The sequence below is a fragment of the Hetaerina americana genome, unplaced genomic scaffold (assembly GCF_022747635.1).
Source record: "Hetaerina americana unplaced genomic scaffold, ioHetAmer1.1.p SCAF_8, whole genome shotgun sequence".
NCBI classification, from domain to species: Eukaryota; Metazoa; Arthropoda; class Insecta; order Odonata; family Calopterygidae; genus Hetaerina; species Hetaerina americana.
The window spans coordinates 1934718-1951955 of NW_027287427.1; the positions used below are offsets into that span (position 1 = coordinate 1934718).

The window sequence follows — 17238 nt, forward strand, 5'->3', positions numbered from 1 at the left end:
GCTACTACCGTGTGAACTAAAGTATATTAAGGATAGAAGCGGTCCTATTACACTTCCCTGGGGGACGCCCCCAAGTTACATTCACCTCCGTTGAGAACAACAAGATGGCACCGATTTTACCTGAGGTCTCTAATCCAATTTTCTCATTGATATCATATCATTTAAGTTTGTATGACAATTTATCGTGCGGGCCTTTATCGAAGGATTTCTTGAAACCCAGAAATACCGCATCAAGTTTTGAGTTGCTTTCTCCCGTTCTAAGAATATCTTGGATAAGAAGAATTTTGTTTTAAGGAGTTCAATATATATAGACATCTGCTTCATTGCTTTTGGAATGTCGATTTTCTTTTCAAGGTAGAGAATCCTGATCAATCAAAGAAATACTCAGTTTACAGCTCATAGTCTACGAGTCCCTGTTTTGGATATCGTTTAATCAAGTGTAAGTAAGAGGTCATCCTTGAAAGTTAAGATTCGGGGACGGACCAGGAATATATTTACACCTCCATCTTCAAATATTTAACAGTCTCACGATGATCTGTGTGTCTCCCTGCGTCGGTTAGCCACCCACAGTCCCTAATTTGACGGCGACACAAACGGGGAAGAGAAGCGGACACGCCTGCCATCATCCATCCATCCACTCGGCTGGTTGGTGAACCGCTCAATCACATCAGCTGACGTTCCGGTCGACCCGTTCACGTCGACCGGTTCGTTCGTGAACGATTCGTTTCGTGCGAGATCAAGAAGGCTTTTAGGGAGGGAATGGAAGGAGGAGAGTTGGTGAGCGAGGGGCGAAGGGTGTGTTGCCCCCCTACACACGCTCTCCCTCGTACCCCTCCCTCTATCCTCCCCACCCACCCGGTGCCGCCCACGCCCCCTATTGCCCTCTTCCCCCCCCTCTGAAAAAACTCCGTCCCCTCTCTGACTCCCCGTCTGCTACTTCCCCTCCTCACCTATTCTCTCCCTCTCTCCGCCCCTGTTCCCTCACTTCCCCTCCGTCCGTGTGTTCGCCCGCCCTTGTGTGTGTGTGTTTGCCCGCACCTCCCCCCCTTCCCCGCAACATTGTAAGTTTGGCAACGTCGCACGGTATCCCAACCCGACGGCGCGACGTTTGCACTTGGGATCGGTGCGACATTGGGTGAAGATGAATGCCAGCGCCGAGGGTTATAGCTAGATTACGGGGGGAGATGAAGGGTAGGACGGCGTTGGGTGTTTTATTCTCTATGCACGCGGCTTTCAGTGGATAGAGCTGTTTTCCTACTGTTTTCCCATGTTTTAATTTTTACTTTCGAGGGATAAAAGAGCACCAAGTCCCCCCGGCATGACCCGTCACCAAGACGAACTTGCTGCGGGAAAATTTGAATAGTCGAGATAACACCAGAAAAAGGAACAAGGGAGTACCCTCGATTCTCCCCGTCAATTTCACCAATCTCCCTTCGATTCAATCAATTCGACCAAGTCAATCCTTTGGTGTCGTTAGTCGTCACCTGGTCATGTCGTGATAATCCCCTTCACGTCTCCGATCAATCGGAATCGTTATTTCGTCTCCTCCACGGTCGAAAGTCGCGACACCGCTCTTGCGAGTATTTTCCGCGCTCGTGTATGTATTATCCGCAAATTGGGCGCGCGAAGAAGTGAGAAGTCATCCTCGGCGGGCGTCGACCGCGTCCGTGCTTGCATTTCCCCACGGCTTCACACGCTCACCCGTTCTTCCTCGTCTCGTCCGCACTCCTCCTGTCGTGTCTCTGTACTCCGCGGGAAGGAGAACTTGAACGTGCGGATAGTTTGGAGAGAAGAATAGAGAAGAGGGGTGTATGTACATGAGAGGAGCGCGAAGGGGAGAGTAGCTGACTGCCTTGCACACGGGTCTTTATTTTCTCTCCGTCTCTCCTTGCGCCTCCCTCTCCCTTCTTCCCTGCTCCTCTCCACGCACTACACTCTACGTATACACTATCGCCCCCTCTCTCTCTCTCAATCTTCCCCTCCGATCTCCCCTCCCTCCCTCCCCTTTAACTCTCCCGACCGACCGTCGCTGCCGCCACCGCCGCGCGCGCGGTTTCACCCCCCCCCCTCCGGCCCCCCTGCCCCCTGCCCCATTCCCCCAGGACGCTCGTTCGGTGGGTCTGTCGGCCGGTCTCGGCCCCGCGCTCGCTGCGAGAGGGAAGGAAGGACTTCGGGGGAGCGAGCCGAGTCAGTCAGTTCGGATGTTGGCCGGTGAGATGACGGGTAGCCTCCGTTGTCATCGCGACGGCTTGAAGAAAGTTCGTGGCGACGGAGCCGGCGAGGGCTGTTCGCTAGCGTGGCGGCCGGCGGCGGGCCTTGTTGCCCGTGGCGTCTCTTCCTCCGGGAGAAGGTGCGGCGGTGGCCGTCGTTGTTGTGGCCGTGCTGTCATTCGCGTGCTTTTTCCCCTTCGCCGGCCGTGGATTTTAAAGGACTCCCGCGCCGGCTCCGCGCACCTCCGCTGAGGTGCCGCCGTGTGCTTTTTGACGGGGCGCCGCCGAAATCGCGGCGGGCCGCAGAATAGTGCGGATATAAACATACCAACGAACCACCCACATCCCCTTAATCAGAGGGAGGAATCCTCTGTGAAGTGTTTAGTGCGTCTCGTTCCTTCGAACGGTCCCCCTTTCCCCCCGCTCTTTCCCTGAGACGTGTACAGCGAAAAGTTTTGAAACAGTTCCGCGAGCCACTCCACCCCCCTCTCTCCCTCCCACCAGTCCTCTTCTCTATCCCCCGCCCCTCCTATCTCCGTACTAGTTGTCCTAATCGTCAAAAACATACACCCTACAACACACACACACGCACACAAGTTACTACAACCCTTCTGGACAGATACGCTACGGAGACTTCTTTCCAGACACCTGAAGTGTTTTGCCGATTGAATGATATACTTCGACTCCTCCCGCCAAATGAAAATAAAGCCGTGAGTCGTCGGGTGGAATATCGCCGTGAACTGGCGAGGTCTTTTCGCTTAAATAAGAACGAAGGGAGAAGTAGGTGATTGAGTGTGGTCATCGCTCGTGAGAATGCACCTCGGATGAGTAGTAGTGCCGGAGACAAGAACAACGGCAGTGAGCGGAGAGGATTTCATATTTTTCCCGAATGATATCCTGAGTACCGGAGGTGTGCCGATGTGGAAGGAAGGTGGAAAGGTTGTCACTTGACATTCGGAGTGTTCCGCACACCCCCGAAGATTGTGAAAAACGAGGAGGGGGAAGGAAGAAGAAGAGCCAAGGAGACCTCAAAGCGAGCGAACCCGGCATGTGGTTCCGTTTCAAAACTCGGCGCCCCCGAGTAAACATTGTCCAAGTTCACCCGCCGTCTCGTGTGACGCCTCATGACTCCTGGGAGTGATTCCAGATTACTTATTTACTCCACACGTAGATTCAAGCTGGTGGTCCCCGTTTCTTCATCATCATCGTCTGTTCGGGGTTTTTTTTTTGAGCCGGACGATTCGGCCGAATCGCAACCCGAGGAGGAGGAAGAGAGGGAATAAGGACGCATTCCATTCTTCTCGTTTTGTTTGTTCTTCGATTGGTCGGTCGCTCTTTTTTGCACGAAACCAGGGGAGACGATTGGCCCTTTTTTCGCACTGTGTTATGTGTGTCAATGCCTGTGGTGAATCTCCTGCCCGTGGTGGATTCCGTGTTCGGTGGTGCACAATTTCGCCGGCGTCCGATGAAGAGACGCTGGTGGTGTTGTTGGTGATATCGGCAGTGTCACTTGCGTGCTCGCGAGGGGGGGGAGAGGGGCACGGCTAGAACGGAATCGGAGAGGTATACTTGAGAGGAGTGAATCTTTTTCCCCTCCCCTGTTTCCTGGCCTGAAGAAGGGTCGAAGTGGAGAGGAAGGACCGCGAGAGAGAGAAGAGGCCTCTGAAGTGGCGAGAGGGCCTCACCAAACAGAGAGGTGGAACTCGGAATTAAACACTCCGCACGTGTGATGATGGTATGTGTCTCGCATTATCCTCTCTCTGAAAATGTCCATGCTTACTTATGCCACTATAGTGGTACCACAGCTTACATCCGTGCTGTTTCAGCTCTCTTGGGTTAATATTTAAAATAGATTATTTTAAGCTTTCGTATGTTCTGAAGGCGAAAGTTTCGGCAGGGAAAGCCCCTCTTGTGTGGTTTATGAGAATGAAACAGGTTGCGCCGTCGTGTTTGTGTGGTGTGTGGGAATGGTCGTCGTCCATTGCTCGTCGAGTCCTGTGTCAACAATAGCGATTTACGGTGACTTTAGGAAGGGAGAGGTGCCCCCCCCCCAACTCACCCGGCGTCCTGTTCGTTGTCATCCCCATCGTATCCGTTTCGCTCTTCTCGTATCTCCTGTCTAATATCAGCCTTGCAAATTACCAGGAGTGCCTGACTGACGACTGTCTCTGGGCCCCAAACAATCGTTACCGCCGTCGCCGAAGCGCTGGAAGGGAAGGCGGTAGGCGTCCCGCACCCCGCCCCCTTTCTATCAAAGGCCAGCCGGCTAGTCCACCACCACCCTCCTACAACTGCCTCCACTACCACCGCCACAAATGCGAGTACTACTCAAACCAGAGGGGGGGGGGGCGGGAAGAGATCGCGCGTGTTGTCTCTCCGACCTACTACGTCCGTGCCGGGTGTCGTGGCATTACTTTCTCCTTGTCATTTTTTCTCACCCGGCACGAAGTCAAAACCGTTTTTGTCATCGACGGGAAGCTATTTGCGCCCCCCCCTCCCTTTGCGCAACCAAGTCACGAAATAGTAGAGTCAAGAATGGTTTGATCTGAGCTCTATATAATACACTCGTGGGCCCTCCCGCTCCACTTCCACCGAAATAAAACGTAGGGGTGATATTCTTTTAATTTTTTTTGTTTTGAAATTTCAAATTCCGTTGGAGACATTTAGGTGGAGAGGAGTTTAGTTGGATTCGTTGGTTGCTCTAGACGGGAGAATAGATGGATGAAATAGTGGTGGGCTAGGGACGACAAAATCAGGCTTCTAGGACGAAGGCAAGCTAGTCGTAAGAAATGAATTACCGAAAGAAAATGTAATTCGGGTCGAAGAGGAGTGTAATCTGGTGGAGGGAATATATGTATGTAACAGACACCGTTCGAGAACTGCATCTGTTGCTGTTGATTCCACAACATATATGATCGTAAACCGTCTGCTATATAAAGCCATTGGGTCATATTTATTGGCGTATAACTTGTGAGGGACGTTAAGAGTTACAGCAGGGAGTAGTATTCGCAAACAGAGGGAAGTGATTCGCCAAAAACAGTTACTGTTGTCGTTGAACTTGTAGGACTTGGTTGAAGTTGTTGAGAGAGGGGGGCGCTTCCAATGGGAAACCACTTCCAGGGGGCCTCGCCCCGCAGAAAATGTTAAGAGAGTTGTTGTTATTAGTTTGCATCATCCATGATAGCCTCCCTCCAACGAGGGTTGGTGGGGAGGAATTGCTTCGACCACGGTAGGATGTTTGCGATATTCGATTCCAGAAGACTTTTGAATCCCCGACGTCGAGAGGAATTTTGTTTGTGTGGTCGCGAGAGTCGGCGTCGAATGTTGAGAGACTCCTGAGAGCGCATTCCTCGGCGCTCTCTCCCGAGACTCCACTGCTGCCATGGTGACCGTGTTGATTCGTTGCGCGCGAGTTATTTTTTTTTGTTATTGCCTCGTCCACTTCCGAGTGCAGCGTATTCTCTCTTCCCCGCCCTATCTCAGTCAGCCGGCAAATACAGTTTCCAGAGAGCTAAGAGACATGCACCCGCTCCCCCTTTAATTCAATCCCCTCCCAATCAAAAGCCTAGTGCTGTGGTGAAATCGTTAAGTTATTTTTGTTTTTCTTTCGAATAATAAGTCCCCCTTAATAAGTGCACATCGATGCCCCCCCCCTCTCTGTCTGGCACTAATTCTAGGGCTTTTTTCCATAACTTCGACACGACAAATTATTTATTTCCCCGGTTCATCCTTCGGTTGCGTGCTCCCAAGAATGGAGTCCGGTCCTGGATATTCTAATGTGTTTTTCCCCCTGATTTGGACGTAGTGGAGTGACCACCACCTATTTCGTCCATCTTAGGTGTGCTATTTATTTCCATTTGCCGAAGGGTTATTTGCCCGGCTGCTGTTAAGGCTGCTGTGTCCCGGTGACATCGTCAATCGCTTTCTATTGTTTTCGCGACAGAATTTCGACCCTTGCCCTTTCCAACGGGGGCACTAAGGCCACCATCGTTCCGGCCCAGTCTTTTGCACTGTCCCGCACGTTTTTGAGGTCCCCGGGAATATTCGCGTTACCCGTGTCGACGCCGGTTTTCATTCAAGATCGCGTGCAGGAAGAAATGTTTCGCGCGATTTGGCTAGCAAGGGCATGGATTTGTCAAGTTCTGGCGCTTCCTGGACTGAATCCTCGGCCACGTGATAGTAATCTTAATGTGTTCTTAATTATTGCTATTCCCACTCAAAGGAAACCCGAGGTATTCCATAGGAATTTCATCTGAGTCTAGGGTTCATTTGCCGGTCGTTTAAATCCAATGTACGTGAAGGGGATACCTATAATGAGGCCTTACTTTAGATTCCTCGGACTTACTTTAGAGGCCTCATGTTTAGCTGGACTATAACAAGTTTTGGAGGACTCTGTGTAATCCTATGTGAAGGTTTTTTGGTGCCAAAAGAGAACTTTATCAAAGTTACCAGTTCATGGAGCTGCACAGTAACGTTTTTTTAAAATGAATGATCAGTTTGATTTTCCCATCTGAGTTTGAATTCTTTTTGTTTGTCGAGTTTGTATTTTTAGCTGCCTTAACAAATGAATGCAGTTAATTCAAAACGTATCCTGCGTCCAACGATAAAGCTTTGCTAAACTTAATGATCATCGATTCAGTATCAAATAATACGAACGCAAAATGTTGCTCAGGTTTAGGCGGAGAATGACCACTTATTCCGTGTGACCTCGATGGAAGACGCTTGTCACTCATTGTATTCTCTCTCTCTCGTGCGCAGGAAAATGCAGAAAGGTCGTAATTGGTGCCGTTCGTGCTTTGTCCTTTAAATCAGGCCGCCATGAAGATTTGGCGGACTTGTTGATTAAACGATAACCACGGAAGTGGCCGTCAATCACTTAGCGTCCGTTACGACTTGAACGTCGTATTAGGGATTAGTAAGAAATGCATCGCGAGGATTGCATCGTGGAGGGTCGAGCTTCCACCAGGTGTGGCTGACTTAGCTAATATATTGTTCGGTTAAGTTTTCTGGCACGATCGGTATTGGCATTGGCGACCCGGATTGCGTCGTTACCTTCCGCCGAGCGGTCGGTCGGTGGCTTCTCGTAGGGGACCGATCACTTCAAATGCCGCGATGGGATGCCGTGGGCGTGTGGGAGAGAGCCCAGGAGAGGCACTCCCTTCCACCCTTAGCAGTTCGTGCCCAGCCGCGATCCCTTCCCTCCGTCTCCAAGAGCATCATCCCCAGAGCGTGCGTGCGAAGGGAGAGAGTCGAGTAGAGCGGTGGTGGCCCCGTTCCCTTTATTTGCAATGTTTTGGTCCGACCAGCTGAGCGAGCGGTGAAGAAGAGGGGGAGGGAGGGAGGGGGAAGGAGGGAGGGAGGGAAGGGAGAGGCGAGGGACAGCCGCGGGTCCGACACACACGGTCGCCAATCGCAAAAATACTCTCGTGTTGTCGGTTGGTCTACTTCTCGCGTGCGGGGAACAGAAGTGTGGGAATTTCTATTTCGACCCCTTCAAACCCCCACCTCCCCGTCAGCCATTCCCCACCCTTCCCCCCACGCCCCTCCTCCCCAAATCTGTCCCTTTTCTCACGTCATTACCACGCCCGTAATGGGGGGGGTGGTCGTCGTACCCCTCCCACTCCCCCCTCTACTCGAGTTGCCATGCAAATTTGCATTCCCCGCCCCGCCGGCCATCGCCTTCCATCGTCCCATAGCCAGGGACATTTTAGAACTCCCTTATAGCTTTGACTACGTGCGATAGGCCGCGTCGGAATTAGGCGAGCCATATTAAATGCTCTGCTTCAGTTCTGCAAGTCCGTCCTCGAGTGGGTGGTGGTGGAGGTGCATTTTGAGCCGGTCTACGAGAGTGAAAATTTCCTTCTGCCGAGTCGTACAGTAATAAATATACTTTTTGGCGTAGGCTCGTTGATTTCCTGGCATGCGGCCGAGGAGTCTTATTTTATAATAATACTTTTGTCTTTTGTTTAAAATTATAGTTCGGTCAGTATTATTCGTTGTTTTTTACGTGCCTAGTTCTGTTGTTGGAACGATAAGTTTAAAAAGAAATCCATGGTAACTCAAATATTTTCTCGGGTTATTTTCACGATAATGTTTGCAGGGAAATTCGATCTTGGGACGTTGGTCGAAAGTGTCGTTGGTCATCCAAGTGCCGTATTTCCGTGGGACCCCCTCTACTCAATACCCGAGAGCATCATCAATTGGTACATGAATCCACCGTCAATCCGCCCGCCCCCCCTCCCCCAACCCGGTCCACCCTCCTAACAACAAACAGATTTAACTGGCCGATACCATAAGGCAAGCACACGGTGTACCATACGTTGTGCCCTTAAGAAGAAGAAGCCGAATAGACAGGGAATGGGGAGGGACGTTCCATGTATTCCTTTTTTCAAACCTCGTCTTACCGGAAGCATGATTGCGCATTCGTCACGAAGCGATTAGCTGGAAATCGACAGATAAGGGAAGGGGTGGGGGGTGTCCCATTAGAGGACTGGATGAACGTCGTCACCCCGCCCTCCCCTTGGTGAGCGAGTAATCTTGCCAACCGTTGAAACTCATTTGGCAGCTATTACTTTGCTGTGATTGCTTTCGTCTGTTTTCCTTTAGAAGGCATTGAATTGAATCGTAGGCTTACTTTCTTGAAAACGTTATCGTAACATCGTTTTATTTTATTGTAGTCACTGTTGAGTCGCCTCCTCCACACACTTGTGTTTTTAAAATAGCGCTTTCTTCACGATTACTTGTCCATTTGTATTTTCCTCAAAATAACGTCCTTAACTGTAAATATCTTAAAATGATAGTATCGTATATGAAAATTTTGGTGTTGTACGATTTGAGGGGAATTGTTGCGGATATCCGCGTTTAACCTTCGTTCTTGAGTAATTCGCGAGAGGTGATAAAAGGGATATGATACCCTGGCCCTTAGAGTAGGCAGAGAGTGCATTATGGCCTTCCGAGTGAGTTTCATGCAGATGTTATTGTGTTATCACGTCAGGTTTTTGGTTCCCGGAGACAACCAAAGTGAAATTAACATTGGTTATTTTTTCCACATTTGGAGTGGTGAGAAAAACGAGTAAGTTGAGCATTTTCCGAAACGTGTTTTTCCGGCTATTAAGCCCGGCTAGTAGTTATCACATGCTGTCCTTATTTGTCCATCTAATTTCAAGTTCCTCAGCGTGCTCCCGCCGTAATCAATTTTTTACTGCAATATCGAATTTAATCAACAGTGAATTAATTTTGAGTCACATATGGCGTTGAACCGGCGTGCTGTTCTCCGTGATCGGGGTGACAGTCATCGGAGGGTTCTCAAACTGTTACGGGCGAGCGAGTTGTCGCACCAGCTTAGGGATCAACACATACTCATAGAGATTATAGGTTTCCTCCCTATCTGTGAGACCGATTAGCGCCAATTGTGTTGGCACCTATGTTCTTTCTTTGACGCGCTCCGGTTATTTTTACGTGTTTTTTCACTTTCGATAAGTCAGTCGGTGTAATTTGGGTAATTTGTTTTCAGCCGGCAGCGCGGGAATAGTGAAATCCTTGCGTTGGTGCATTCCGCGTCTGTTGAACGGCAAGGGAGGCCGTTGCCACGGGAGTGGATGCCGTGGTAGGCAGACAGTTCCTATCATGCCAAAGAAACCTAGTTCATGTTTTCAGAAACAGTAGATATTAGTGGGCTGCTTCTGATGCATCTATGTTAGTGTTTCCCTCGATTTCTGCTTCCCAGGTAGATGATACTCGTTTCGAGAATTCAGGGGATGCATGCTCACATTATGTGGGAAACGCTAAAGATTACGTTAATTTGGGACGACTGCGAATGTCCGTTCGTCATCAAAGGGGGTTTATGCGTGTTATCGAAAAGAAGACGACTCGTTTCAAGTTCTGATCGTGTTGGTCGCTTACGGTTAGATTGAAGGTTTCGCGCGGGTGAAATCAAAACTTTTCGTCCTGACGTTGTTTCATTTCGCTTTTCTGGGGTGGTATCAGTCAATGATGTTTTTACAGTCATCTGGTCAAAATGCGTACGAATTAGTTCATAAAAACTCTTTCCTCCGCGTTTTTCCAAATTCTGTAGTAGTTCTAAAGGAACATTTTCCATTTTCGAAGCTTTCCAAGATTTTATTTTCTTTAATGCCTTTCCTCTCTCGCAATCAAGTATTCCTGGTCCTAAGCCGTCGTAGTCACGGTAATAATCGCTCTTCATATTCAAATTACTATTATTCCCACATGATTCATCTTCAAATTATTTCCATCTTCTCCGAACCGTTTCTTCTTCTATGAATATATTTTTCCGTTGCATCTCTACTAGTTTCTGAAATACCTGTAGAATATTCCTTCTTACATAATGCCGGTTCTTTCACTTCCCTTTAAGCGCGACAATTTCTCCCTGTCCCCGTGAACTTCTTCTTAGACCGTCGCCCTGCTTCCTTCCACCATGCTTCCCGTTCCGTATTAGTTTCCCGCCATAGTTTAATGTTGAGCTCTTCCTAATATTTTCTCCTTTCATCTTTTCATCCATTTTCGTAATAATTTCCTCTGTAGTCGACGGCTTCCTGACTTATTTTCTATGTACGCTTCCTATTGCTTCGTTCGCGGATTCAGTAATTCCTTCGTTAAGATATATGCCGTCATTCTTTTGCTGTGGCCTTATCGCTTCTTGCCTTGGTCCTTGCTCCATATTTTCAACGTTGGGCTTCAAGGGAGCTAGATATTGATTCGAATCCGCATCTTCTTCCTGCATGAGTTGATGTAGTTATTCCTAAAAATCTATACCTAGCCATAAAAATTTTCAAACTGAGAGGTCCCTACGTATTCCATTTGTACCTGCGCCCGACGTGGTGTTCGAAATAGGTGTTCTTTATGATTAAAACCCTTCTGGTGAAAAACTCTTATAGTTTTTTCCCGCGGCAATTTCTTTCTTCTAAACCGTACCCCCCTACTAAGTCACCCCCGTCGTCCCTCTACTCGGCTAAGATTCTCGTTTCAGTCCCCCACCAAATGACGGTCGTTTTCCTCCGGGTGCGTTCGCAATCATTTCCCTCCAACTGATCGTGTGCACTGACTTCTGCCCTCCTCCCCGTAACTCGTTGTCGGCATGCCATCTAGATGGCCACCAGATTGATCGGGTTCGCTCCAACTTGTAATAGTAGCAGCAGAAAAGAGGACACAGATGAGGGGCGCCACCGTCAAAATTGGGAGATGGAACGTTAAGCCAATGTGTAAGACTGGGAAGTTGGTGAATGTTAATAAATAGGTGGGGAGAGAGAGTGTGTGTGATGTTAGGCCTCAATACAAATTGAGATGGAAGCATCGTGGGGATTATTGGTGAAATACTCACGGAGTTGTGCTTGCATATAATTCGAAAAGTTGAAAGCGAACCGATGTGGGCATCTATCCGTCGCACGAAGCACGTCTAACTGACTTCAGCGCCGGCAAGCAGAGCCGATTAAAGATTAAATTCATTCACAGCGATATTTCAAACGAGTAAAATTAAGTTCCATCCGTCTGGTTATGGATAATACCTTTCCCTCGCTAATGCAACGAATTGGATTATTGCTTAGCGAGGTTCGCATTGGACAACCATTCGTGTGAATGGCCAGATGTTCGCTTTTCACAATCTTCTCTTTCCCAAGTCCCATTGTGGCTATGAACCACCGTGACAGTCGCAGCAAAGGCGTGTGGCAGGGGATGTTACGTCACCAACCATTGGAGTGATCTATATAATTATTGGCATTCTGTGATGCTTTCGGGAAATTTTTAAGTTTTCTCGCAGGAGATCTTTCCCATTGCTGTGGTCTCGTATCGTGCGATTGGAGGATTCATGAATCGGTCCGTCCGGCTGCCCATTTCCCGATTCTTTTGCTGTCTCGTCTGCATTCCAGTTGACGAGATTTTTCCAGATTTTAGAAAGCTTTCGACCAAGTACCTCATAGTAAACCGCACGTAAAGGTAGAAGCATATGGCATAAATAAAAGTATCCGTGGTTGGATTAAAGACTTCAAAGAGTGGAGTTAGCTCAAATGCAGTCGGTAGAAGTCACTTCGGGTCCTCCCCAGGGAAGCTTCATCGAACCTCTTAAATTCCTGCTTTACGATAACGACATTGACTCCGTAGGCAAGAGTAAGATACGTTTATTTGCCGACGATGCAGTAGTTTGCCGTGATATCCGTGATCCCGAGGTCACAGCAGCTTTGTCACATGACCCAAATGCTATACAACGCTGGTACGACTCTTAGCAATTAGAATACTTCAAAAGGGAACAGTCATAAATATTTGGAAAAAGAGCAATTCCCACCCGAACGCCTGATGCATTGGGAACACCGAAATGGAATGTGTAGGCTCAATTAAATACCTAGGCCCTTAAATACCCTCGCTCACGACCCCTCCTGGGTGAAATACATACGTGAAATATGTGGACGTGCTAGCAAAAAATTAGGATTTATTAGATGAATACTTGGTAAATGTGATGAACAGGTCAAAGATAAATGTTACCTTTCGCTGGTTAGGTCTCATTTTTAGAATATGCTGCAAGTAAATATATGGAATCCTCACGTAGCTGGATTAATTTCCGAATAGGATCGCGTAGAGCATAGAGGAGCTGGATTTGTAAAACGTTTTTGTAATATACTTAGTAGGGTATCCAAAATATTGGAGCAGTTATTCAAGGAATCATTCACGGAGCGAAGGCTAAATTACAGATTGAAACTTTTACATAAATTGGAAGAAGGTCTTTATAGTAGTGATGTTGAAAATGTATTATTATCATCGTACTACGGTAGGAGAGATCATTTTAATTAAATTAAAGAGATTAAGTGTAGAACAGATATACTCGTATTTAAGATGTCATTTTTTCCGCGAACGATAAGGGGTTAGAATAGCATTGCCCGATCGTAGTGGGGTCATGTCGGGTTAAATTAGTCAGGTGTGTACTAAGCCCCCGTCACACACACTGGCTGTGTCTTATAGGGTGTACATAAATAAACAAATGAACATGTCGATCTGCTCCGCCATAATTATTCCCTCTGTTTGCCAGTGTTTTATTAGGGACGATTTGTGCTCAATCGTGTGGCAGTGGCGTAGATGTTGGTGTACCACACTCCCGTCGTCGAGATGATTGGGGTCCTTCCCTCGTGCGCGCGGGATCTCCTCCAACCTGAAGTTCCCGCCCGAGTCGGTCGCCCTCCTCACCCTCCCGCCCTGCATTCGCCGCCCTCATCTGCGGGGCGGTCGAAGGAAGTGAGCGGGAGTTATTTGGTATCAAGCGCCTCCGCGCACTGTCCTTTCCCGCTTGCATTCTTTCTCTTCGCGCCGCCCCTCCTGCCGACCCCCCCCCTGCCCCCTCCTCCACGGCCGACTGCCCCACCCCTCCCCGCAGCCCCTCCTCATCCCTTCCCTCCACTACATGCTGCAATGCTGTTTTGCTGATCGATCGGTTAATTCCGGGTGCCCCGATCCGTGCTTATCCTCACCTCGCCCCCACCGCCTCCCCCACCCACACACCCCCCGCCGCTCCCCCCTTCTGAATTAGTGCCCCGCATCTTAACCTCCCTCCCTCTCGTTGCACTGCTATATTTTAATTCAACCCCTTTGCCCTTAAAACTTCTACCTACCCTCCCTCCGAACGAACACTCGTTTTCAAAACCGTATTTCCTGTCCGAGGTTAATTTCGCGAGCAATGTCGTATTTTTTTACAAAATTCGTTTATTTTCTATTTATGCCCGGATTTTCGCTGCGTAATATCATCGTGTTCCCTACAGCATATAAGTTACCCGGGCGAATGTTTGCCTATGACTTTAATTATTTACCTACCGGATCCGCAAGTCCCTCAATCACTTTATTCATAAACTTTCCTAAATAATCTTTGCTTTTTCCTTCCAAAAATTCCTTTTGAGATCCTCGGAAGGTTCTCCTGAATTCCTTCACTTCGTAGTTCTGGTCTTCCCTCTGAAATGTGATATTTTGTTCTTCTTGTTCGACGCTCGCCTCTGATCATTTAGTCCGTGTCGTCGCGAATGAAGTTAATGAATTTCAGTGTAACAATTTTAGAGTGTTAAAATCATTCGCCTTGACCGGAATTCGAACCCGAATCCCTTGATATCCCGATGGCCTAGTGCTTCAGCCAGTTAAGCTATCGAAGTTAAGCTATCCTCTAATACCCTGAAATTTTGGGGGCTTTAAAGGAATAAGAAGAATTTCTGAGTTTAAGAGGACGGACGCTGCGGTAGCTTAACTGGCTAAAGCACTCGGCCGGATATTGAAGGATTCGGGTTCGAGTCCCGGTCAAGGCGAATGATTTTTACGCTCTGAAATTGTTGCATTGAAATGCATATTAACGGATGACTCCGTTAAAAGTTACTGTCGCGGCATCTCCCGCAGCTTCTTTGGAATTTGAAGTTAATGAAGTTCTTTGGGGGGAACTCACAGCGATGGGAACTGCATGTTTATCATTGTTTTTATATTCTTCGTCTTGCATTGATTGCCTCTCCTTAAGATTGTCAAAGGCCTTTGATATCTGGAAGTGCCATTGATGTTTTTTTAAATTTCATGCAAACTGGATAAAAATATCGAAGGCAAATATTCTTTCTATTAATTGCAGTGTTTTCTAACATAACGAAACACGGCGAGTAATTTCCTCGACTGATCGATGGTTCCTATGCTTTGGTGTCGAGCAATTTTAATATCCGTCGGAAAGGTTTTTTTTTGCCGTTTTCGTTTCGAATGTGAATCTCTCCGGGGGAGTCAGGGGTGCACATTCGATACAGTGAATCTCTTCGCGACCTCAATGCCAAATAAACGAATTGTCATTTATATACTTTTGAAGCTAATATCCTAGGAATTTTCATGAGTGCCTTGGAATTAATATGGCAAGGAGCTTTCATTGAGCGAAGTCGGATCACGGCCCCCTTGATTTTTAATGTTTCGATGTCCACTTAATTATTTCTTAATAAGAAGGGCCAGTTAGGTTTTCTGATGACCAAGCACTAGTTTGTCAGTCAGCAAATGGGTTGCTAGCATTGCTGAGTGGGTTATAAATCATTGACAATCAATATTATGACAAAAAAGGTTATGCGATTTTCCATAAAGACAAAGGCTAAGCTAAACATTAAAATATGAGGGCAAAAACTAAAGCAGGTCGAACATTTTACGGATCTCGGAAGCGTTTTGGACCAACACGGTCAAAGTAGTAGGGACGTAAGGAGAAGAATTGCGCTAGGCAAAGAGGCTTTCACAAGGAGGAGGGAGTTGATGACGGGGACTTTGAGTAAGGATGTTAAGAAAAGACTCTCCAAAACATTGATATGGAGCGTAGCTATGTGCGGCGTGGAAACGTGGTCACTGAAGCAGGAGGATAGATATAAATTGGTGGCTTTTGAAATGCGGGTGTGGAGAAGAATGGAGAAGGTGAAATGGGCCGAAAGGAAAACAAATGAGGAAGTATTAGGTGTGATGGGCGAGGAGAGGGGATTATTGGAAGAACGCATAAGGAGGCAGGAGAAATGGTTGAAGGGCATATTGAAGACTGTAGTAAAGGGGAGAATGTTCGGCAAACGAGGAAAGGACAGGAATAGGATAGGGATGTTGGATGGGATGAAGGGAGGAAGGAAGTACACAGGTAAAGATGGACTTCTTTTAGAGTAGTGTTGGGTTCTAATAAGATATTAATTTGGTTGTTGTGTCTATCCAAGAGAAGAGACCTAGACCAAGAAGGTGATTTAACCGGTTTGTAACCCGAATAATAATCCTGTTCCAACGTTTCCGATCCATAAATACCAGTGGACGTCATTTGTATTGTAATCTGTCGTCACCCTCGCGGCTTTCGGACTGCAATAGCCTTACCAAACGTCCGTTTTTGCTTGTTTGAGAATTTCATTGCGGACCTCGGGAATTTGGACGGGGTTCGAGCAATTAGCGGGCGATGATCGATCAACGGAGTTACCTTTGCAGCGACCGGTGATTACGTCGATGGGAACATGTGTTTGATTTGCATTTCTGGGCAAAATCATATGCGTCCTCTTTTTGCAAATACAGTGGGCTTGAGGAACCTTGTAAAAAGTTATTTCCTGATGGCTTCCACGCTGAGATCATCAATGTCTAACTTTGTTGGTCTAAGTTCTGTACTATACAGTTCATCTATATATTCCTTATGTATGTATATACATATATATATATATATATATATATATATATATATATATGTATATATATATATATATGTATATATATATATATATATATATATATATATATATATATATATATATATATATATATATATATATATATGTATATATATATATATAATGGGCTGACACAATATAACACAAATAGAATAGAATAGCAACATTTAAAAGGACACTCACTTGAAGAAGGAGTCTCACTTGAAGAAGGCCTCTGAGAGGGCCGAAAGCTCGAACAATTTACCGTGTGAGTGTCCTTTTAAATGTTGCTATTTTATTCTATTTGTGTTATATTGTGTCAGCCCATTATTGTGCCGCTCGTGTGAGTTTTTCCGTACAATCGTTATATATATATTTATTTATTTATTTATTTATAACAAATTGGTTATTTTCATTGCTGCATCTTATATTTAGTTACGATATCACCGGCGCATAGAATATAAAGTTTTCTACAAGTAAGCAATACATCGAAATTGATCGTTATTTGTTTAAAATTAATTATTTTTATTCTTAAAAATCTAAAGCAATGGAAGTTATTGACTCAAAAATCTTTAATTGTTTGGCGTTTAATTCCAGTAAGCGGAACATGCTCTTTCACGTGCTATCAGTTCGTGCTCCTCCCGAAAGCCCGCCCGTATTCGTTCCCGCTGAAAGCGTCGGCAATATTTAGTCTCCGCCGCACGCCCTTGCGGCGGCCTGCCGGGTATTATTTAGATGTATTTCGTAACTCTCTTGCGGTGGGGACGCGTTCTTCTGTTTGAGTGCTAGATGGCCGTCTTTTGCGGCTCAAGATCCGCTATGGTGGTGTCGAATGCTCATCTCCCCGTGCCCTCCGTTATGAGGGGAAGCGT

General features: G+C 47.0%; 1 protein-coding gene across 1 annotated transcript in view; it reads left to right on the forward strand.

Moving 5' to 3' along the window:
* The first annotated feature begins 3030 nt into the window (after positions 1-3030).
* Positions 3031-17238, forward strand: part of LOC139697919 (neurogenic protein mastermind-like) — a 344049-nt gene continuing 329841 nt past the window's right edge. The window contains exon 1 of the mRNA XM_071596780.1: positions 3031-3945. Within this exon, the coding sequence (XP_071452881.1) occupies positions 3940-3945 (6 nt within the window). The 5' untranslated portion in view covers positions 3031-3939. The remainder of the gene's footprint in view (positions 3946-17238) is intronic.